Source organism: Neovison vison, chromosome 1 (genome assembly GCF_020171115.1).
Source record: "Neovison vison isolate M4711 chromosome 1, ASM_NN_V1, whole genome shotgun sequence".
Classification (NCBI taxonomy): domain Eukaryota; kingdom Metazoa; phylum Chordata; class Mammalia; order Carnivora; family Mustelidae; genus Neogale; species Neogale vison.
The window spans coordinates 222,903,838-222,927,222 of record NC_058091.1 but is presented as its reverse complement, the minus strand read 5'-3'; the positions used below and the strand labels follow the sequence as shown (position 1 = coordinate 222,927,222).

At 39.4% G+C, this 23,385-nt stretch overlaps 1 protein-coding gene across 1 annotated transcript in view; it reads right to left on the bottom strand.

The window, feature by feature from the left end:
- Positions 1–1,611: 1,611 nt before the first annotated feature.
- Positions 1,612–23,385, bottom strand: part of ADAMTS6 (ADAM metallopeptidase with thrombospondin type 1 motif 6) — a 294,254-nt gene continuing 272,480 nt past the window's right edge. The window contains exons 23-25 of the mRNA XM_044268162.1: positions 17,769–17,945; positions 15,206–15,362; positions 1,612–3,371 (exon numbers count right to left, since the gene is read on the bottom strand). Of these exons, the coding sequence (XP_044124097.1) occupies positions 3,262–3,371; positions 15,206–15,362; positions 17,769–17,945 (444 nt within the window). The 3' untranslated portion in view covers positions 1,612–3,261. The remainder of the gene's footprint in view (positions 3,372–15,205; positions 15,363–17,768; positions 17,946–23,385) is intronic.

Here is a 23,385-nt window from a genome sequence, read left to right as displayed (position 1 = left end):
CCTGAAATAAAAATAAATGCAACCTCTGAGGAGGGTAATAAGGATACAACAAATTATCTCAATCCTGGATACTACCTGGATAATTTGGGTAATGTAGTGTGGTATTCCAAAGGATAGATTCCTCCTACTGCAAGTTTAACACCAGCTTTTCAGGGAATAGACAACTTTCATCTGAATCATTCTTACAAGCTGAATTTTTATTTTTACTAAATTATCTATGTCAAAAAAAAAAAAAATCTGTGCCTGGTGTGGAATTTCACTCCATCAAGTGTTACAATGATTTTCTCATTTTCATTACAAGCAGGAGAATGAATGTAGGACAAGTGTTAGGAAACATGGCAATAAATTAGAATATAATTTACAAAAGCAAAAAAAAAAGTAACAGTGTACCACATTAATACTGAGTATAAAATAATAAGCAACAACTAATCACAATAATACAAAGGTAATTTCATTCTGTATTATTAAGGATACCTATGTGACGTTCACTCCAAAAAATTCCTAATGAAATGGACTGTTTGGGGAGTCATATGTATCTTAAGGGCTTTAATCAGTTGGGTATATTTACCTTTCCTTTTTCGGCAGGACTTTTTGCCAGTGGCAGATACTGCTCTCAGTCATGGGGTACCAGTTTCCTTGGGACTCCCTAAGTAGTCCACACAGCACAGTACTTTGGAGGGCCTGCCATGGTGGCTCAGCCTCCACTGACAATCCTATTGCTATTATTTAGGAAGAGAGCATATCACGTAGCCATGTGGTTGACTGCACAGTTAGCAGCAGTATTGTGATGTGCTGTAGAATATGATTTGTTTCCCCACTCAGGTTTAGTCCTGTTACATGCTGTGCTTGGTTCCTTCTAGCGGAGTAATCTGATGCTGCGCCTGGAAGCCCTCTGCTCCTGGCCTTGAGGCTGGTGCACACTCCTGGGGGAACACTAGCTGTCCCCTCTTCTACTGTTAGTCAAGGGAGCCCAGGGCAACGATCCTCACAACGTTAGTTTCCAGGTGAGGTGTAGAGTAGACTTAAGTCAGTAATGTAAAAAATCTTTTTGGAATACAAACATGAGCTGATATTTATGTTGGGGAAAAACAGATCCTGACAGGAAACCTATGCCTAAAATGCCACAAAAAGTACTCCTTTTATTTACTTCACCAGGGCACATTAGCACCAAGTTAACTGCTCTTTGCAAGGGACGGAGGGAATTCAGTGCTGGGGCCACGCTGCTCATGGGCTCCCTCCCCTTCACTGAATAGATGGTGCTTTGGCTCGTCTTTTCAGGGCAGTATACAGAGGGGCCCTGGCAATTGTTGTGTATCGTCAGTAGCTTTCTCTGGCAAGCTCAGGGACATGAGCTGTGGTGTTGAGAGAGAAAGCAGGCGAGAAAATAGGGATGACCACGACTGAGTGTGCGGAACATCCCGTGCTGACTGTCCATAGCAAACCTGAAGTTTAGGTTGGTTTTTGAAGTCTGTGAGTCTCTTTTCCTTTCTTTAAAAAAAACAAAAACAAAAACAAACAAACAAACAAAAAAACCCATAAAACTAACCTCTACCTTAGGTCACGGCGTAGCTTATACACCTGACATGTAGTTTGAGCACACACAGTGACGGGTTTAAGTCAAACATACTCTTTACTGCAAGTAGTATCTTTACAAAGTAGCCATTTGGTTGGAGTTTGAGGTGTCGGTGTAGCACGGTGTACACACCTGTAGGATACAAAGCACATTCATCAAGAACCTGCTGCAAGCTACAAGTGTTCAAATACAAAATACAAATAAGTACCCTCTTTTTTTTCCTTTTCTTTTAATCCCACCGTTGAAGCTTTTGATGGCCATGACACGAAATTACTTGTGGATAGGAAAAATATGAGCTAGCTGATTTAATTTAGGATTCTGGATTTGATTCTAGAATTTGACTTGCCCAAGAAACTTGGTTTCACATTTGATTGCCATTCAGAGTATCCATAAAAAATACAAAATGGTTGAGTGACTATTAAAATTATGCTTTATGATCTTTAGGCTTCATGAGTTTTTCTTCTTTGGTTGTTATCCCTTGCCTACTTTAAAACTCACAGAAATAGCACATTTATGTGCAAGCACACTCATCTAACCCACACACTCAAAAGCGCCCGCACACACACACACTTGCTTTCATATAAATAAATGCCCTTCTGCCATATCAAAGAAGGGACATCTGGAACCCATCACAATTGTCAGCAAAAGGGTCTGCCTGGTTGTTACTGAGCCAGTCTATCTTTTGCACGGCATCATTTCAGTAAGCTCAACACGCGTGCAACAGTCCAATGGGGCAGAAGCTGTTCTGTGGCCGGTGAGGATGTCAACACAACTGAGTTGGGGTGACCCAAAGAAGAACTGAGGCATCCTGTGTGATGGCAGCAAAGGGCCTGTTTCTTCGGTCTCTACCATACCCCTGGTCTGGCTTCTGCATGAAATCGAAATGTTTTTCTCTTAAAGTTTTAATGGAAATCTCAGCTTCACTTGCACAATGGCAAGTTGGCCACAGTCTTTTAGCACAGGATTTATAGACTCGCACAGCTGCAGTAACTGATGCACTGCCTTCAGCTAATTCCTTCACTGTTGTTCGGTTTAATATAGTTTATATATGGCTCACAGCAGTGTTCAGAACAGGGGGGTTATTCCTAAGGAAATTAAGTGGAATGAAGAAAAATCATACGAACTTTCATTACTTTTGATTTATAATTGCTCCTTAAATTACAGTTAAAAGCCCATTTTAGAATTTCAGTTGTGGTGCTGTTGTAGTGAGATAAAGTATAGTAAATATTTTTAAGCTATGACTTAAGATTTCTGAATCTTCTTTTACTTCCATAGTTGACCAAGTCATAACAGCTACATTTTAAACAGTTTTAAATACAAATGGATTCAGTGTCATTGCTAAGTCCATAATAAAAATTATCTTAATGGTCCAAGGAGGTAAATAGGCTATTGGATTTACTCGAAAGAACACAGACGTTCCATAGTAAGCAAGTCTCCCTGTGTTGTTTGGATCTCTCCGATCTGGCATTCCCTCCTTAATACCGTGTCCAGCACTTTGGATCAATAAATCCCACTTCACAGAAGTTAAAATAATATTGAAATCCTGTCAGCTAGGGCTGACCAGTGGTTACGTTTTCCACAGGGTAATGCATTTGCAAGGACATCAATCCTCTTCCTCTGGGTGACTCTCTTTGATGGACGCATTTCCACGATGAAATGACAAGACGCTCTCTCTGGCTTTTGGTGGGTCAGTGTCCTTGGCAGGTCTTACAACACATCTGTCTGAAGTATGCTCGACTACAGAACTTGAACTTCAGCACCAGTGGGCAATAAGCCACTTTGTTCACATCTTTGCACTCTAACGAATGGGGGCAGAAAATGGAAAACAATTAGAGGCACATAAACAAGTGCATAAACAAGCCAATGGGACTCTTTGTTCGGTAAGGTCCCCCTTGCACCAGTCCACCTTGGCTTCCACATCCATGTGGTTTTTGTTTTTGTTTTTAAGCATACCCTGTCTGGTACAGCCTACCAGAAACATTCTTTTGATAGATTTTAACACAATTAAAAAAAAAAATGATTGCAAGGCTTTTCTCCCAGACTTTTATAAGTATGGTGCATGCCCACTGTGTCTTGAAAGAATTACCATTTGTTGGGATAAGTGATCACTTTAGACAGCTTGGAAACATGAGTCATTTTTCTTACAGCGCTTTTATTGCTTCTTTCTCAAGGGTTATTTTATTCGGCAGTGCAAGGTTATCCAAAATCAAACATGAGTTGCATTGTTTGATACCAAAGTACACATGTCTCAAGAGAATCTCTGCATCTGTGAGGCATGGGGATGGGCCGGGGTGAATGAAAAGGATTGCTGACAGTGGCCTAGATTCAGCAACTACACTAGACAAAGAGGAAAACTTTGAGGGGTTGGCCTCAAATGGCAGCAGTCTGTGGGTTATGGAAACATGTAGAAATGTCTTTTTTTAATTTGGAAGTGAGACATGGCCTTCTTTTTTCCTATGTGTATTTTCTCCTCAGTGCTAGAGTTGCCACAGTTGAGGTCTGCAGTTCTTGCAGCCAGAAGGTGAATAAATGATTCTTTCTCCATCTCCCCTTGAAGCTGCTTGCAGAAGATGGGGCGAAGGGGCCAGTGTAGAGACAGGCACGCCAGTCTTTGATCCTCAGCGCCCCTCTCACCACCACATGACCCCGCTACTTCTAATAATGATATTCTTCTCTAGTCCTCTGGTCACTTTTATCTGGGGATTTTAAAATACTTTGTAAACCTAGTAATTAAATTTCCATATGCCTCCCAGAATCAAAGTTCCACCCTCATTTTTCCAGGTGGTTAACTGAGGCATCCTGGGTAAACTGCTGAAGGTAATTAGAATCAGGCAGAACCCTGGGTGAAGTTCAATGTAACAGGACAGTTTTGTCTTTGCTGCTTGCTGGGTTATTTGCAAGGTTTTTTTCCCCCTGGCTTCAGAAATCCACTGAAGTTCTAAGAGATCATATACATGCTACAGAAGGCATATATGATAAACTTGAGGAATTATATGTGAAGGAATGGGAAAGTTTTCCATTATTATTGAGAAGTAAGGTAACAATTTTATTGATCTCACATTCCAGGCTCTTTCAGTGAAAGACTTAAATTTTAAACGGGAGCCCTCAGTCTTCTGTGAATATAAACGCTGTCACCATTGAACTTCTTTACTCACAATTTGACTTACAAAGAGAGTAAAAGTTAGAAATTTGAATAGAAACTTTCCACACTAGGATTCTCAGTAAATATGTAAGTTTTGGCTGAAAGAAGGAGAGAGAGACAAGAAAATTTTCTTTAAATGTTGTACTAAAAAAAAGAAATCAGAAGATATTTTATGAATCAAGTATGAATTTGAGGCAAAAAGATATCCACATATTTTAATTTGAAGGTCACTTGGCATTTTTTTCTTCCTTTTCCTCTCTGTCATGACCAGTAAAAAGTAACCAAAACAGGTTTAGACTAAGAATATTTTCATGTTGGTGGGGGGAAGTTTTATCCATGTTACCAAAAGGAATATATTGTCAAGGTAAAGCAATTATTAAATGATGAGAAGGGCTCCTGGGTGGTTCAGCGGGTGAAGCATCTGCCTTGATCCCAGGGGCCTGAGATCGAGTCCTGCACCAGGCTCTCTGCTCAGCAGGGTGTCTGCTTCTCCTTCATACTTTCCCTCTGTGCTTCCTCTCTCAAATAAATAAATAAAATCTTTTTTTAAAAAAAACATGAGAAAAGCCAACACAGTATCATTCATCTTTAATTCTAAATCACCATCCTGGGGTCCCTAGGTGGCCCAGTGGGTTAAGCCTCTGCCTTCGGCTTAGGTCACGATTCCACGTTCCCGGGATCAAGCCCCGAGTCAGGCTCTCTGCTCATCAGGGAGCCTGCTTCCCCTTCTCTCTCTGCCTGCCTTTCTGCCTACTTGTGATCTCTCTCTCTGTCAAATAAATAAATAAATATTTTAAAAAATCACCATCCTAATGGGGCAGGCTGCCAGCAGAGACCACCCCTCCGAGTTGGCAGTAGGGCTTGATGGGATCACGTCAACTACAAAATAAATTTTAGCCAAAACATAAAGATCGTTTAGTTGAGAAACCACAGAGAGAGGAGGACTGGTTGCTTTAATAGTACAAGGAAATAAAATGAGAAGCCAGGCTGCCCTGGTTTAATCCTAGTTTTCTCATTTACTGACTTTATGTCTCTGAACAAACAGCCTCTCTGTGCCGGAGTTTCCCTCTCTGTAAACAGGGATGATGACAGCTCTTATTTCCACACATAACACGTCTATCCTATGATGCCACCTGGAGCAGTGCGTATACAGTTTGTCAGCACTTGATAAATACAAGACATTGAATTATAATCGTTGCTGCCACTATTAGTTATTACTTCGTACCACCTGATGACAGTAATAGACAGACTACTGCTGGCGCATTATTTAGATTACTACTGAGAAAAGGCTGTCCTATTGACATAAGTCAGTATTTTCTGGGGTTCAGTTTTATTGGGAGATTCATTACTCCATTTTTGGAAGAGTTGCTGCTAGTCTAGGAAAATACTGAGATGAGCAAAATACAAGCAAATGCATAGATTTTTCTTCTAGATTTAGACCTGGGAATCCAATTCCATGACAGACAATAACTAATGAATAAAAAATTCATAAGTTTTTCCTCCCTCCAATGACTCCATCATCCACCCTTCCAGGCCATTACAAATATCCATAGCTTGAGATTCAGCTTCATGCTGGAAATGAGAGGATTCTACTCATCATGCAGAGGCCCAGAGCACAGTCCTTTGGCCACAAGCAGTGTCTAGCCTCGGGGTAGGCTGGAAGCCAGCTGCCAGGTTGTCCCTCTCTGAACTTTTCAATACCCCTCTCAAGTTTGTTGTTGACTAAGTTGATTCCAACCAGCTTGACTGAAAGCAGGAAGTCATTTGGGTCTTGGGAGCGGGATCAAGTTCCTGAAGTGCCTGCCCCAGCACCATAACACAGTGGTAAGGGGTGGAAGATCTGGACTGAGTCCTGGGGGTGAATTCTGGAGCTACTTCCTCCCCTTATTTGATTGTCCTGGGCCAAGTTCCTTTACCTCTTTGAGCCTCAGTTTCTTCATCTGTGAAGTAGAGACCTGTGACAAGACCTCCTCATAGGATGTGGTAAAGTGAGGCACACATGACATAGTGCTTACAAAGAGCATGCCCCCTGCCCCTCAACCCTCTCCCCTGGCACCTGGCACAGAGGAATCACTCAGTCCCTTAGCTCTCGTTATTACCACTAACACATCTGCCTCTGAGATCAATCATTGTGTATAATGTCTCTGGGATCCCTAACACAATGTACCCAGGCTCTCACGGAGGGTTACACATTGGCATGCATGAACAAATTAACAAAATATATCAAACAGAGAGCAGGTAAATCATAATGGTATAGGGTGGAGAGAGATGGGGGAGGAGCCAGGGTTGGGAATGCCAAGATGGGGACAATAGGCTTTGATGAGACATTAAAATGGAGACCCTGGGGCTGCCTGAGGACATGCAGCTTTGATGCGCAAAGGAAGATCCCTGAGGAAGACCCCATTCCTACTTCTTGGTTTTGCCTTCTAGAGACTGCCCAGACAGGGAGACTCAATCTATTTCTATGTAAATCTATTTACCAGAAAAGGTCAACCATGACTGGTCTTTTAATGTCATAAGAGTTTGATACAGTAACAATCACATTAAAAATAACTTAAGTGCCTCCTATGTGCCAGGAATTGCCTGGCGATTTTACATACTTATATATCTAATCCTTTGATGTATATAAGACATCAGATTTACATAGATGGTAAAACTGAAACTCACAAACATTAGGAAAACTAGGCTGGTCACAAAGCTAGTCAGTCTAAGAGCTGGGGCTTGACCCCTCAGTTTTGGCAGCATTCTTGGTGGCATGGAACTACAAAAAGTTTTCTGCCTGTTAAGACTTCTGTATTCTTGGCAGATACCAACGTCGTGAGTCAACCCTGGGTGGGATCATCACCAGAAAATTTGCTTTGCCACCTTAAAAAAGGGGAATTTAAAAACAAAACAAAACAAAAAACAACCTACACCCGGTAGGGGGCTCAAACTCATAACCCCAAGATTAAGAGCTGCATGTTCCACTGACTAAATCAGTCGGGTGACTAGAGAATGAGTAGGGTTTTTTAAGAGGTATTTGAAATAGCCTAAACACTATTCTTCAGCTTTATCCTCTCCTCCTTCAATTGTGTAAAATGACATAAGTGAAAGGTGATTTGAGACACACCAAGAAGTTTTAAATGCCCACTATTACAGAAAGCTGAATGTAATCTTAACTATATTCGGAAAAGTTTTAAATTATACTGGGCCATTCAGCCCATCTGCCACTTTGTAGCTTACCTAGAGAGGATCAACTTGTTGAGCTCTTGAATTGACTCACTGACATTCTGCTGATATAGTCAAGAAGGCTTAATTATAAAACTTACTAGCCTGCTTCATTCTCAAAGCCATTAAAAATATGAAATAATGTGGGGCGACTGGGTGGCTCAGTTGTTAAGGGTCTGCCTTTGGCTCAGGTCAGAATCCCAGGGTCCTGGGATCAAGTCTGACATCAGCCTCCCTGCTCAGTGGAAAGCCTGCTTCTCCCTCTCCCACTCCCTCTGCTTGTGTTCCTGCTCTCGCTGGCTCTCTCTCTGTCAAATAAATAAAATCTTAAAAAAAAAAAAAGAAACAATGTAAGTGACAAACCACTCAATTCTATACCTGAAATTAATATTACACTTTATGTTAACTAACTGGAATTTAAATAACTTAAAAAAATAATCTTCTCACCCTTGAATTAATACACAATACAGCTTACTATTTATGATAAAAACCATTCTGGAAAAGCTCTGCATAATTAAACCACAGTTTCTTGTTGAAATCAAAATAATAATAAATGTTCTGTTTTGGTTTCTGAATGATCTTCAGTAGGCATCGATTTCTAGATAATCTCTAAAATATTTAATAACCAAAAGCTTCTGTATACCTAAGGAAAACATAATCTGTAAATAAACTATTATACTAGGAGACCTATTAAAAGGAATCCTTTAGGGATGCCTGGGTGGCTCAGTGGGTTAAAGCCTCTGTCTTTGCCTCTGATCATGATCCCAGGGTCCTGGGATTGAGCCCCACATTGCATTGGGCTCTCCGCTCAGCAGGGAGCCTGCTTCCCCCTGCCCCCCACCCCCGGCCCGCCTCTCTGCCTACTTGTGATCTCTCTTTGTCAAATAAATAAATAAAATCTAAAAAAAAAAAAAAAAAAAAAAAGGAATCCTTTTGGTAGAATATTTTTGCAATATAATTACTTTTTAATTAATCTATTTGGAAGGTTTGGTCTTCCAATTGTTTCTTCATACAGATACACTTATATACTGCTTTTTAAGTAGTGGAATCTAAGTCAGCAGGGTCAAGGATTTTAAGATGAAGGAGCTTGATTTTTCTCTTCTGCCATCATCATGTACCAGCTAAGTATTGTCCTGGAAGAGAAAGATAAGACACTCATTCTACCTTTTCTCTTGTGAGGCTATGGGAAGATTAAGAGGTCCTAGCATGAGGTCTCTAGGAAATATTTTGTGGACCTAACTAGTCTCTTCTTTTTAACATCCCACCTCTCCCTGAAAATAAAATATCACTTTATCCAAGGCCAGATATTTCTAGTAGGGAGAACAATTTATGGAGTATTCCTTAATTCTTCTCAAGGACACTTGGGAATATATCAAGGGCTGAAAGCCAACCCCTAGGCCCCACAATGTGAAATAAACCCATTATTAGAATCTGAAGTAACCTGCCAGGTATGCTAGAGTGGGTCTCACTGGTAATCTGGATTTTGGTAGAGTTGAATGATAAAATGAGACAACCTGTTTCACAGGCAACACATGAATCTACTTATCATTGATGTGCCAATGTGTTTTTTCCCCAGGTGCTTTACATTAATCTTTCAAATCTCTGGCCTAAAACACATGATTTTAAAATACTCACACTGAACAGAGGCTTATAAATTTAGGATGCAATTGGATTTAGATTCATTGCGACTGTGAAGGCTTCGCTTGGTCCAAGGAGTACAAGAGCAACTCCTGAGATGTAGTGCTCTTGCATCTATTTCATAAAACGCTACAAAGCCTAGCTATCATTGGAGTGACCTGGGGCACATAGGGACATATCCTCTCATGACCAGGTTGGACCACTCAGCATCTTTCTATGGAGAATGCACACCCTGTGAGGCTGTAAACTCTTCCTGAGATTCGGAGGAAGAACACATTAAGTAGAGAGTTACCACTTAAGCACTGTAGGGTCTATCTTTTGGATTACAAAAGTGCAACCAGCTGTGCCTCTGTCAAACCATCCAGGGAGATGCGGAGCCTAGTGAGAGGTGAGATGGCAGAGGCTGTGCATGGGAATCTGTGGAGCAGGAGTCGGGGGTGAGGTGTGTGAACTCAGGATTTTTCCTAAAAAAACTGTACTTGAGCCCTTGATACATTAGATAGGCAGACTGGAAAAGGATAAACTAACAAGTTTCACTTGGGTAGTTGACATTATTCATTGCAGTGGGACTAGTCCACCAACTTTTCATCGTCAAAGCAAGATGATGTCAACTTTAAAACTTGATTCCAGTTTTCATTTCACCATGGGCTAAGCCATTCCTCTTTCTTTCTTTGTTTTCTCAGTTTCCCTTTACCCATTCTGATTCCCTGGATGCCACCCACATTCATCCTCTCGGTGGTATGATCCCAACACAAATCCCAGGGTTCCCTGTAAACCAGACAGCCAGGAATGTGAACCTGAGTGGAAAGGTTCATTATGAGCTTTTGAAAATGGCAAAGGAAAAAACAACTCTTCTCACCTCCTTGAAATCAAAGTCTTCAAATGACCTTCATTGTCTCTTTCACTGTTTTTTTTTTTTTTAAAGATTTTATGTATTTGACAGAAAAAGAGATAACAAGTAGGCAGAGTGGCAGGCAGAGAGAGAGGGAGAAGCATGTTCCCCGCTAACAGAGAGCCCAATGTGGGGCTCAATCCCAGGACCATGAGATCATGACCTGAACTGAAAGCAGAGACTTAACCCAGTGAGCTACCCAGGCTCTTTCACTGGTTTTAACACATCAGATGCCACTTTAAATCTCAAATCCAGGAGCTGTTTTGTTCTAGGGGTCTGATGAGATTTCTGGAGCTGTTCAGGCTTTCTCTGAGTTGTTCATTTGAACAACTTTGAACAGCAAAGCCACTGTTAAGACAGTCTGAGCTGGTAAAGCAATGCACATTAACCACACTTTTCCTGGGTTGATTACCAGCTCATGGCACACCAGGAATTATTATCTGGCAGCAATAAATGCTAGATGACAGAGAGGCCTGTGCTACTGAGAGCCTGAAAAGACTCACCATTTAAACTACAAGGGAACCTGAAACTGCATAAAGGTAAATAAAATGGCATTTGGGATAGAATTTCAGGTAAGCTTGAGTAGGATAGTCCCAGCTGCCAGATGTACTTCAAAAAATTACTTTGAGTAGTACTTTCGATGCAGTAATACCCAGTATGTCTGATAAGTCACTCTTGGTGGCAGCGTAGAGTTACCTTCATGCTGGTGGTCTGTCAAAATCAAGCCTATAATGCTATAACCCTTCACTGAAGGCTTTCAAGAATTAAAAACTAAAGCAGATGTTGAACAAGGCAAATTGTATTTCCCTCCTTACTTCTATTTCCCTCTTACTAGTTATTATTTGTAATATCTTGATGCTCTACTTTTTAGTTTCATTCTCCTATTATTCTTTATTGTCTTTTTTTAAAAAAGATTTTATTTACTTATTTGACAGACAAAGATCACAAGTAGGCATAGAAGCAGGCAGAGAGAGAGGAGGAAGCAGGCTCCCTGCTGAGCAGAGAGCCTGATGCAGGGCTCAATCCCAGGACTCTGGGATCATGACCTGAGCCAAAGGCAGAGGCTTTAACCCACTGAGCCACCCAGGCGCCCCTATTCTTTATTGTCTTAACCTCCCTCCATTTCTTCTATCTCTTTCCATTGTTTATTTTTATTTTTTTAAAAAATCTTACTCAAATTCCATTATTTTATTATGGCTTTTGGGGATGAATGTGCTTAACTTCCTTATAGATTCCTAAATTCCTTATCATGATTTATTCCTAAATTCCGTATTTAGTAACCAAAATCTAAATGGGAGTCTTCCTGGACACTTCCAAATTTCTCATCTCCATGTCTGACTGTTCATCAGGTTCTTTTTATTCTCCTTTCCATTTTATACTTTTTTTCTCATTCATTATTCTCCTTCTGATTTCTACTATACCTGCCTTAGTTCAAGCCTTCTTCATCGCAAGACTGGACTCTTCTTCCACACAAGGTTTACTTCCCACTGCCCCTTCATACTTCTGCCATCCCAAGCTTATCACTCCTCAATTTCCCTCACTTGTTCTCTAGAACTTATAGATAGAGTCCTAACTAGCTTCCACAGTATGCAGGACCCTCAAAACCAAGACCCTGTCTCTCTCTTTTTAGCCACATCTCCACTGCCTGACCATCTACCAACCCACTGCACCCATACTGAGCTACCCCCATGCCCCAAGACTGCACATACTCTTCCTCAGCTAGGAACACCCAGACCTCCATATCTTCTTAGCAAATTGTTTCATACCTTCCAGTGCCCCACTCAAGCTTGCCTTCTCCATGATGCCTCCGCTGCTTATGTCCTCCTCAGTGTACTCAAGGTAACTTCTTTCTGTCTTGTTAGAGTAGTGCCCATATTGTGAAAATTATTTGCTGCCACTCCCAATAAACTGTGCTCCCTTTGAGGACAAGGACCTTGTCACATTCCTTTCATAGTCCTAGTGCCTGGCACATAGTCAGTAATGTTTATTAGGTAAATAATAATGGTTGGGTGAATGGAGAACATTATTTAAAACCATTACCTTGAGGGATGGACAGATAGATATATATGTGATAAATCAAGCTCAGGAATATGATAAAGCTGGAATCCAGATGATGGGTGTTCATTGTATAATTCTTTCAACTTTGCTGTTATGTTTGACACTTTTTATTATTTTCATAATAAAATGTTAGAATGGAACCAATTCCTAAACTGTGGCTGTTAAAGCAATTCTCAAGATTCTATCCATTTCACCCATAGACACCCCACTGAAAAACCATATTTTAGATCCCAAGAGATCTCCGTTAGTCCTACTCTGTCTTGGGGTAGAGCTGAACTAGTTTTTTCACAGCTTTCCACTAACAGTCGAGAGAACCTGATTCTGCGGGGGGAGAGGGGTCCTTTCCTACTTTTCTGCAGTAACCAAAGCATACTCCTTCCCCTACTACCAAACGTCTCTCCCAACTCTCCCTTAGTAACAGGCATTTCTTCTCTCCCTGGTCTGACTTCCAGAAGTCATAGTATTTATTTATTTATTTAAAAGATTTTATTACTTTGAGAGAGAGAAAGAAAGCACAAGCAGAAAGGAGGGGTAGAGGGAGAGAAAAGGCTCCCTGTTGAGCAGGGAGCCCAACTCAGGAGTTGGATCAGGACCTGAGTGGAAAGTAGACGTTTAACTGACTGAAACACCCAGGTGCCCCCCAGAAGTCAGATTAGATTACTCATAATAACTTCATGCAAGAATCTCTTCTCTTTTGAAATCAATATTATCTGTACATTCCATATCTTTATGAATGACAACTTATGATTTAATTCAACCGTTTCATCCTCTTTCCCAGGGCACACACAGGGTTATATTTCCAACCACACATAATAGCTGGTTCACAGACCACTTTAGTCTATGAAGCTTGCCTTGATCTATAAGGTTAAAGTCACTAGTCTTCCATTTCAACTCTCCAACTCTCTCAGCACTATGTTAACTGCTCCACGTAACACCTTCTACCTTCCTTTCTTTTTTTTTCCTTGAGTATCTTCCCTGTAAGACGATGAACTTATAAACGCACTTGAATTTTCTATAATGAATGACCAAGGCTGGCCACAACAAGCATTTGATAATTAGCTGCTGATGAAATGAACTGATAGTTTCAGGTATTTAAATGTATTCAATATATGTTATTAGGAAGCCAAAGAGAACACAAAACAAGTTATGACAGATATACCCACTTTAAATCTAATTTCATAAGAGCCATCCTCTTTCTTTTCAATGAGTCGGCAGCTTCAGGGAATAATAGTTCTAAGATTAGTCATATTTTGTAGGATTAATAATTTCCTAAAAGTTTCCTCCTTTACTAAGAAGGCTAAAAATACTGTCTTAACTGCTTATGTCAAATTAATATTAACAAAAAGTGATTTGGCCAGGAAGATTAAATGACCATGAGGTGTTTCTCCAGATAATTCAAGAAACCTCAGATTAACACCTATCCATTTTAGGAGAATTTCTTTAAGGTAGAAGTAAGTCCAGGTGCAAATGATATTTTGCCCACCCTGAAAACTTTGCATCTCCAGCTGTGAAGGTTATGGATGATAGCCACTATGAAAAAAACACTTTGGGGGAAATTACTAAAATGCCTAAAATGAAGCTATAAATTGCTTCATATATATTGCAATATATATATTGCTGTGGGGATGTTAAAAAGCCAGTTCTTTCAGCAATGACTGAGCCTAAACCTAATGACTCAGCATGATGGTCAAGCTATAAGTGTTGCAACTTTATAACCAGAAGCTCTTTTTCATGCTAAAATACCATCCTTAAAGAGTGAATTAAGAATAGCATAAAACTGTTGAAATTGACATGTCTTTGGGCTCTGCCGTATCTGGGTTCAAATCCTGAGTCTACTAATTTGGGCAAGTCACTATCATTCTCTGCACCTCAGTTTCCTCCTCAGTAATACCAGCTGTTGGAAGGTTCTTGTCATACTATAACATGCATGTGCATGCACACACACACACACAGATATTTATGTATATGAGACATATTAGGAGGATAATAAATACAAAGGGCCTATCATAATATCCAATACACAGGAACTTAATATGATAGTTATATCCTCCTTTCTACCTCAACCTTCTATCTTCTAATTCAGAAAGAAAAATGGACTTCTAAACCCATGTGATTGATTGCCCAATACACAAGAAAGAGAAATCTTAGAGCCCAAAGACTTTGTCTTCCTCTATAAACAGCTACGTAATTATCGTAATTATCTTTTTCTTCTTTTCTACAATGAGAAAATTAACATTTGAAACACAGTTTCAAACATATGCTTTCATTATATGTATAACAAGCATGAATTTTAATCTTCATGATGGTAGAGATCCATTGTAACCTCCAAAAAGAAACAGAAGTTTTCACTTCAAACTGTGGTTCATTAGAAATCATCTCTCAATTCTGGCACAAGTCAAACATAGAATGCTAGGTTGGATGTGACATTAGAGGTTACCCACTCCAATCTCTCATGGTATAGATAAACGAACTTAGCTCCAGAAAGGTTAAGTGATTAACAAGGTCATATAGTTAGTGTCAGAGTCAGGGAAAAAAATGTAGGTTTCCTTATCACATATCTAGTAAATGTGCAGCTTTCACAAAAGCTCTGTACGAACTACACTAACAACGGTGTCTTTATGGGGCTCTTCAAACCCTGGGAACCAGTACAGGTGAGTCACTAGACACACAGGCCCTTTCTCCATGGGAAACTCACCTTCAGTATTGGAAATAGGGGTACTGTCACATTTGCTTTCACACTGCTGCATTGATGGAGGTCGAACAGTTTCTGGACAGTCAACAGATGCCTGTCCAGTGTAGGAGAGACACTGCACAGTCCTCATCTGCTGGCCAAGGCCACACTGAGCAGAACACTAAACCCAAAGACACAAGGAGAAACAAAATACTGAGATCAATAATTTTCAGCAGGTAAAAAGATATTCTATCTTCTCAAATACCATGTATATATATTAGCTTTTAAAGTCCATATGAAGTTCATCTTGGAGAGGGGTATGATTAAGTCATTCTCCTCTAGAACTGGTTTGGAAATTCACAGATCCTGTGATTACCCTAGAAAATGGAAGCAATAGAGCTCCCAAGGAACAAGAGATTTCTTGGGCTACTTTTCTAACAGTTCCAAGTAGGTGAACTGTCACAGGAGTACAATAAGAAAATCCTCAGGATGAGGTAGATTAGAGATTCTGGGGTTGGACATCACTTGTGCTCCCTATTTATTATAGCTTACAGACAAACAATCTGATGGTCTACCGGAGCACTGTGTGTCTGATCAAAATGTGAGTTCAGTGTAAGAACAGTGACTGCTGTGCAGGCTGGTGATGGGGACAGTTTAAAAAAAAAAAGAGCTTAAATAAGCATTCTGAGTTTTCTAAGTATGTCAGTCACACAAATGTGAACCAAGCAGTATGTCTCCCTCTTCTTTTCCATCTGTTAGGAATTTAGTTACTTCCGAATCGATGTTACTCTCAGAGTGACCTAGTTTCAGCTAGGACTAATCAGCTGTCCAGGCTGAAGAATGAAGCTAGGTCTACCCTTTAGGCCTGCCACCCAGAATGCCAGCAAAGCCTGTGAGATTTGGGATCAAGGAGATGAGCTAGCCAGTGCCAAGACAGGTGATGGTGATGTTTACAAGGTAAACAAACTGAGGCCCTATTGAATTTATTTGTTAAAAACTCTCAAAGCACTTACAGGACTTGCAAGGATTTTCATAGACACATTTATTTTAAAAAAAGTTTAAATACAAAATGACGAACAAACGGGACCATTAACATGTACTAAAGCATCCTTGAGAATATATTTTTACCAGTTAATTTTAATGTTAGGAAACTGAATTTAAAATACAGATGAGAAGAAAAGGACTTGACAATATTTAAAAAAATAATCTGAAAATGATTACTATAAATTTGGCAAAATCACTAACATGCAAAAACTTTCAACTGACTTTTATATAATAGTGCATTGCAACAAAGAATATGTAAGGAAGGAAATGTCTACCTGGTTTAAATAAAAATTATGAAAGCATGTCTGTTCTGATTCTTTAATAGCATATCAATTCCATATTATGAAACTTACACTTCCACAGTGACACACATAATTGCTTATAATTATGTGTGTCATGTGTATCCATTTAAATATTTTATAAATTAAATACTGCTATACAAATGTAAATTATTAATGATTTGTTATACAAATGCAAATGTTAACTATGTTATGATCATATTTCTTCTTGTTTACCCACAGGGCTGACTAAGCACAGAGAAAGTATATTTATTTGCCTAATGAAGACTGAAAATCTTTTGCCCTCTCCCAAATGTAACAAAAAAAGGTCCAAATAATGCTATACTCTAGAAATACCTAAGTTTGGCCAGAATTTTGCCAAGTACTTCTATGCAATGCCATTTTGAAGAAGTAATGGCAGGTCCAAAACCATACTCGTATAGTTATGTATCATGATTTATTTGGGCCTCAGATTTTAGGAAACAACTAATTACAAGGTTAATTATAAGACTACAGGAAAAGGGGAATAACCATCTAGAAACTTACTTTCTGGAGCATTTTTTAAAAATGTAACCTAATAGATTCTCTTTTCGACATTCAAAAGAATAAAACTCAATTTTCCTTTTAATCAAACATACCAGTTTGTTTTAAAAGGATTTAAGGCGATCCTCTATTAGATAGCAAAATTTTAAAGTAAGAATAAAAAAAGAAAAAATGTAAATTAGAACATAAAATGTGTCTAATAAAAATACATATGAAAAGCCTTATATACTGGCTTCCCAACTCATCATGTCCATCAGATAAACCCATTGAAGAATAAATATTAATAATATTGCAAAGACTGATTAATGTAATGCCCATAACTTTTCTGTGAAGTTGAGGAGCTACTTTGCAAGTAGTAAAGTTCAGACACTGATATTAACTGATTTGTTCTTGAAGTAGTTGAGAGACAGGACTAGAATCCAAAGTTTTTTTGGCTTGCTCAAATATCTGCCCATATAGACCCTTTCTCTATCCATTTTAAGTTAAAATGTTAAGATCCAAGAACTAGGTGAAATTAGGAAGTGTTTGGGAATGGGAGAGACACAGCTAAATGGGTCTATGTGTGGCAGCTGCTGCGTGTGCATTTTTTTCATTCTTGTATCTCATACCTAGGTTTCTCAGTGGTGTTACTCAACTCTTGAGCTCTCATAACGACCCAGGCAGGAAACTCAAGGGTCTCAAGGTGCTGCTACAGTAGGAGCCCCCCACTGCAACTGCCTTACCTGGCCCCAGTCTCCAGTCACCCAGCGAGGAGGAGGGCAGCGGCCCAAACTGCAGCGGATACGGACAGGGGGTTTGCTCTCTTCTGGACACTGCGCAGCTGGGAATGTTTTAGAGAGGTCACTGCTCTTGCACAGAACAATCCGATGCTTGAATCCTGGACCACATTTGGGAGTACACTGGAAATGAAACAAATAAATAACGACATTCTAAAGATACAGGAAAATTGGAGGAAAATCTTTCTTGAAGTAAATGTGTTTGGGTATACAATATGCATATACACTACATTCTGGGCAAAGTCTTTCAGATATGAAAATTCCTTAAGTTTTTAGGCAGAAGTATTTTTATCTTTTTCCCTAAGGACTTTAAGGGCTAAAGCCAAAGTTTGCTTTTCTTGGCTAACTTATTTTCTTCTTTTATTGTTTATTAGTAGGTTTATTCCTCGATTCCTCCCTATCCTTGGCCACATTCAGCTGTGATAAGATTCTGTTAATTTTTGGAATGTGGAATCTTTGGTTTCCTACTTGCTGGATGTAGTCTTCCAAAAAGAATCCTTCTATTATTCGTAGACCATGAGAACTCATCTTTGTGAGGCAGGCTAGAGGTTGACTGAGGTGTGTTTTCTTAGAGTGTGGTAACTAAGCATACATGGCCATTGGTGAAGTTTATTGCACAGAAAATCTCTGGCTTTCCTCTGTCCATAATGAATTTCCTAAACATAATGAATTTTGACTGTTCTTTAGTTGAACCAGTCTGACCTTCATACTGAGGAAAAGAGGCTTCTTCCTATGTCACAAAGTCTATTATTTACCTTCTCTCCAGGTTAAGTGGAATGTTCTCTTTCTAGAGTCACCTATTAACATGGTGACTGAATAAAGTCTCCAACTTTCTCCCCTGCACATCTGAAACCTTCCTTAAAATCTGTTCTTCCTCTCAGTCAAGTGATGAGCTTACCCATAACACTTTGAAAACATGTTTCTATACCTTTCAGTAAAAGAAAGAAAGTGGAAATTTCCAGATATACTGTAAGAGTTACACTAGACTGAGGAGAAGGGGATATAAAAATGAATAAGACTATCCCTACCTTCCAGAAGCTAATAGTTTTTTTAAATGATTGATTGATTTTGGAGGGAGGGATGGGGTGAGAGAGAGAGAGAGAGAGAATGAGAGGAAACAGGAGGGATGGGAGAGGGAAAAGGAGAGAGAATCCTCAAGTTGACTCCCTGGTGAGTGTGGAGCCCCTACAGCTCTCCCACATCTATTGATTTCTCTGTCTCCACTGTCACTAACTTACTTCAGACAAACATCATTTTCTTCATGTAATATTGCACTGGCTTGCTTTCTTTTCTTTCTTTCTTTCTTTCTTTCTCTCTCTCTTCTTTTAGATTTTATTTATTTGACACAGAGAGAGAGACACCAAGAGAGGGAATACAAGCCTGGGGAGTGGGAGAGGGAGAAGCAGGCTCTCCACCAAGCAGGGAGATGGATGTGGGGCTTGATACCAGGACCCTGGGATCATGACCTGAGCCCAAGGCAGACACACCTAACGACTGCACCTAGGTGCCCCTGCATTGGCTTTCTAAGAGGTCTCCTGTTTCTTGCTCTTATCTCAGTTCACTCTCCAAAGGAGAAATCCAATTATATGCTCTTGTGATTAAAACAGAAAAATCCTTCAATGGCTTGCTATTGTGTACAAGATAAAAATTCAAATTCTAAATATGCTTACTATATCCTGATAGGAAGGCTACGCTTACCTCTTCAGACTCATCGCTCCACACTAATGTGCTGTATTCTCCAGGGCTAGCCCAGTGCCACGCACAATGCCAATGCTGCTGTCATTTCCTTTAGTTAACCACTACTAAAAATAATGATGATAATAGCAGATACCATTTAATAAACATGGTATACACCAAGTGTCATGCTAAGTGCTATAATTTACATGGTCTTCACAAAAGTCCTGTCAGATGACAATTATTACTCTGTTTTTAAAATGAGGAAACAGTCTAAGAGCAAGTGGTAGAAAGTCTGCAGCTACTAAATGGCAGACCCAGTACTAACTCCCACTGTCTCCTGGATGTTAGGCATTATGCTATGTGCTTTGCACTTATTATCTCATGTAATCATAACACTCCCAATACTTTATATTTCAAGAAGCCAAGACATGCAATCATCTCCTGCATGTGTTCTGTAGAATGAATAAAGCCCTGATTCTAGTCTCTTGAGCATGCCCCACTCGTGTCTACTCCTCCTGACTTTGCACGAAGTCTCCCCACCATCCACCAGCGTTAGAAGCCAAAGCCTTAGAAGATAGTTCTGTCACTTTCTTATTGCTTAGTATTATCATCAATAATAACACTACTACCTTATATCTCATTAGAGTTTCACAGCTCACGCATGAAACGCTTTCAAAGACATTGCTCTTACACAAATGTTTGAGAACAGTTACAGATAAGGAAAGCTTAAGTCATTTAAGGTGAAACAGCAAATGGTAGAGGAGGAACTAAATTTTAGGCCTTGTGATCCACATTATAGCTCTCAGCAGCAGAAACAAAGTCATGGGAATACATAAGAAGTATTAACTAATTATTAAAAAATAAATTGAGATACAAAAAGAAGAATAATTCAGATGGAACAGTAAGAGTTGACACCTAGATCTTGCTGGGTGGTCCCTGAACTGCCAGGTTAAGTGAAGTCAATCAAAACTACATGTAATAAGCAAAAGTCTTTTAGTATCAACACAACTTTTTTCTTTTGTTTTGGAAAAAGGTTACAGAAAATCAAACTTATCAATTAAAAACAGTAAACTTTTCAAAAAAAAAAAAGAAGAAGAAGAATTCTGACTTTAGGGACATAGGCAAAAATACATAGGAAAGATAAGAAATTCAATTTTAGTATTTTAAGCTATGATTAGTTTTCCATATTGGCAACATTTATTAATAAATACACTTGTGACACTCCCCTCTCCCTTTACATTTTAAAAGCATATGTATGTGTATAAAAGCTGGAGACATATGCTTTTTCTTATTTGAATACCTTTTTCCAGTAGCAAGAAGCTTCTGTTATTATTTGAAGAATGTGATAATATCTAGCAGTCTTTGCTAAGAGCCTACGCCAAAGTCCTGCTAACAGTTAGGGGAGCAAGACAATGCAATGAGAAACCATTCATTCATTCAGGTCTAGAAGTTCCCAGGAAACCAAAACCAAACTGAAACAAGTAACACTAGTATCAAGAGGGAGAAGAATAAAAAGAGAAAGCAACGCTAATATTTACTAAGCACCAGACCGTGTTCTGAGTACTTGGCATGTCATACTCTACCTGATCCTCACAGAAACGTTAGGAAGTACTATTTTCACACCTACTCTATAGGTGAGAAACTGAAGCATTGAGAAAGATTTACAGATAAATCCAGATAGCAAGTTTCTACCAGAACAAAGCTATGAAAGGTAAATATACTGAGACATAAACTCTCTGTGGGACAACATATGATTATTTGCAAAACTGAGAATACAATGACAACCCTACTGAGGCAAAAAATAATTTTAGAAAATTACAGCCCAACTCCACTAAATAAGCTGAGGATATTCCTTCCCATTGCACTGGAAGTAGGGATAATCCACTGGATTCTCAAAATAATGAATGACTGACTGCCAGTTTCTGATTCAATAAATACACCAGCCCTGACCCCTGCAGACCTAGCCACACATACTACATGTCTGTGGCCAAAGCCTCACCTCTGCTCTCTGCAAATATTGTACTTCTTAAGGGAGATTATAAAATTCAGTTGCTTGTAAAAAAAAAGAACAAAAAAACCCCAGTAAAGGCATTAGGGATGCCACTTAGACCAGGTTCATCCAAGGAGAACTCTATCTGGCAAAATATTTTGATCTTAGGTCAGAGATGTTCAAGCAGAGATGTCTCTCACCTTGATTTTATTTTTATTTCTTCCTTCTGTTTTATACAGCCTACATTTCATCTCTCTAGCCTTCTTTTTTTTTTTTTTTTTAAGATTTTTATTTATTTATCAGAGAGAGAGAGGGGGGGAGAGAGCGAGCACAGGCAGAGGCAGAGGGAGAAGCAGGCTCCCCGCCGAGCAAGGAGCCCAATGTGGGACTCGATCCCAGGACGCTGGGATCATGACCTGAGCCGAAGGCAGCTGCTTAACCCACTGAGCCACCCAGGGGTCCCTCTGTCTAGCCTTCTGATAAATATGTTTATCCATCTGATAGTTTCAGTTTTATTTAACTGTCTGAAAAAATAAGAAATTTTTGGGGTGCCTGGGTGGCTCAGTGGGTTAAAGCCTCTGCCTTCGGCTCAGGTCATGATCCCAGGGTCCTGGGATTGAGCCCTGCATCGGGCTCTCTGCTCAGCGGGGAGCTTGCTTCCCCCTCTCTGCCTGCCTCTCTGCCTGCTTGTGATCTCTCTCTCAAATCCAAAAATAAAATCTTTTAAAAAAATAAATAAATGAAATAAAATAAAATAATAAGAAATTTTAGAAAAGCAAGAGGTAGCCATGATTAGGTATATGATTAATAGGTATTAATGCTTCAGAGCATTCTTCCGAAATAATCATTGGTCTCTGCCCACATAAAGGGTAGATTTTTACATATTTTTTTTCTATACACTAAAATTCATTAGTAACAATTAGATAATGAATCCCGAGTTGAGTAATAGAATTCACTTTTTTAGATGAAAGCATAGTTATAAACACCAAAATCTATTCCATTCATTCTCACAATAAATTATAGGTTGCTGTGTAGAAGATACTATTTCAGTGGACAATCCATCTTTTTTTTTTTTTTAAGATTATATTTATTTATTTGACACAGAGAGAGAGATCACAAGTAGGCAGAGCAGCAGGCAGAGAGAGAGCGGGGAAGCAGGTTCCTTTGTGAGCAGAGAGCCCAATGCGGGGCTCGATTCCAGGGATGCTGAGATCATGACCTGAACCGAAGGCAGAGGCTTAACCCACTGAGCCACCCAGAAGCCCTGAATCCATTCTTTGGTAAATTATTTCTCGCTACTTTTCTTTATTGCAGGTAAATATCTATTTTTCTTATTTATTCATAAAATCAAAATTTCACAATTATTTAAAATATGACCAGACCATTTGTTTTGTGTTTTCATCTCAGTAGGATTTCATCTCAGGTAATTTTTATGAGAGATGCATTTATGCTTTAGCTTTAATGATCAATGATTAAAAAGAAAAAACATATTTTGTAGAGAAAAGTATTTGGAACCACACCAGGGAAAAGAATTTGGCTCTCATATGTAAAGGATAGAAATTACCATTTTGCGGTTGGACTGAGTTCTCTCTGGAGAGATAGGTTTAATTCACTTTGTTACAGCACCAGAGTAGAACCTAAGAATCAGCAAGGCGATTCTTCAAAAACAAAGCACAGTCCCCTGAAGGTAGGCTTTCCACCCCTTCCAATACCCCATGCCCCTCGGTCCTTCTTAAATAATGCTACCTGAATGTACATCCTATAAAATCAATTGAATATGATGCCAGCAGTTATCCTCTTGTCCAAGAGTAAGTACAAGAAACAGATCTTTTTCAATGGTTGCTCTGTGGGAGTCAAAAGAAACTATTCCAATACATCAAAAGAATGGCTTAGGAT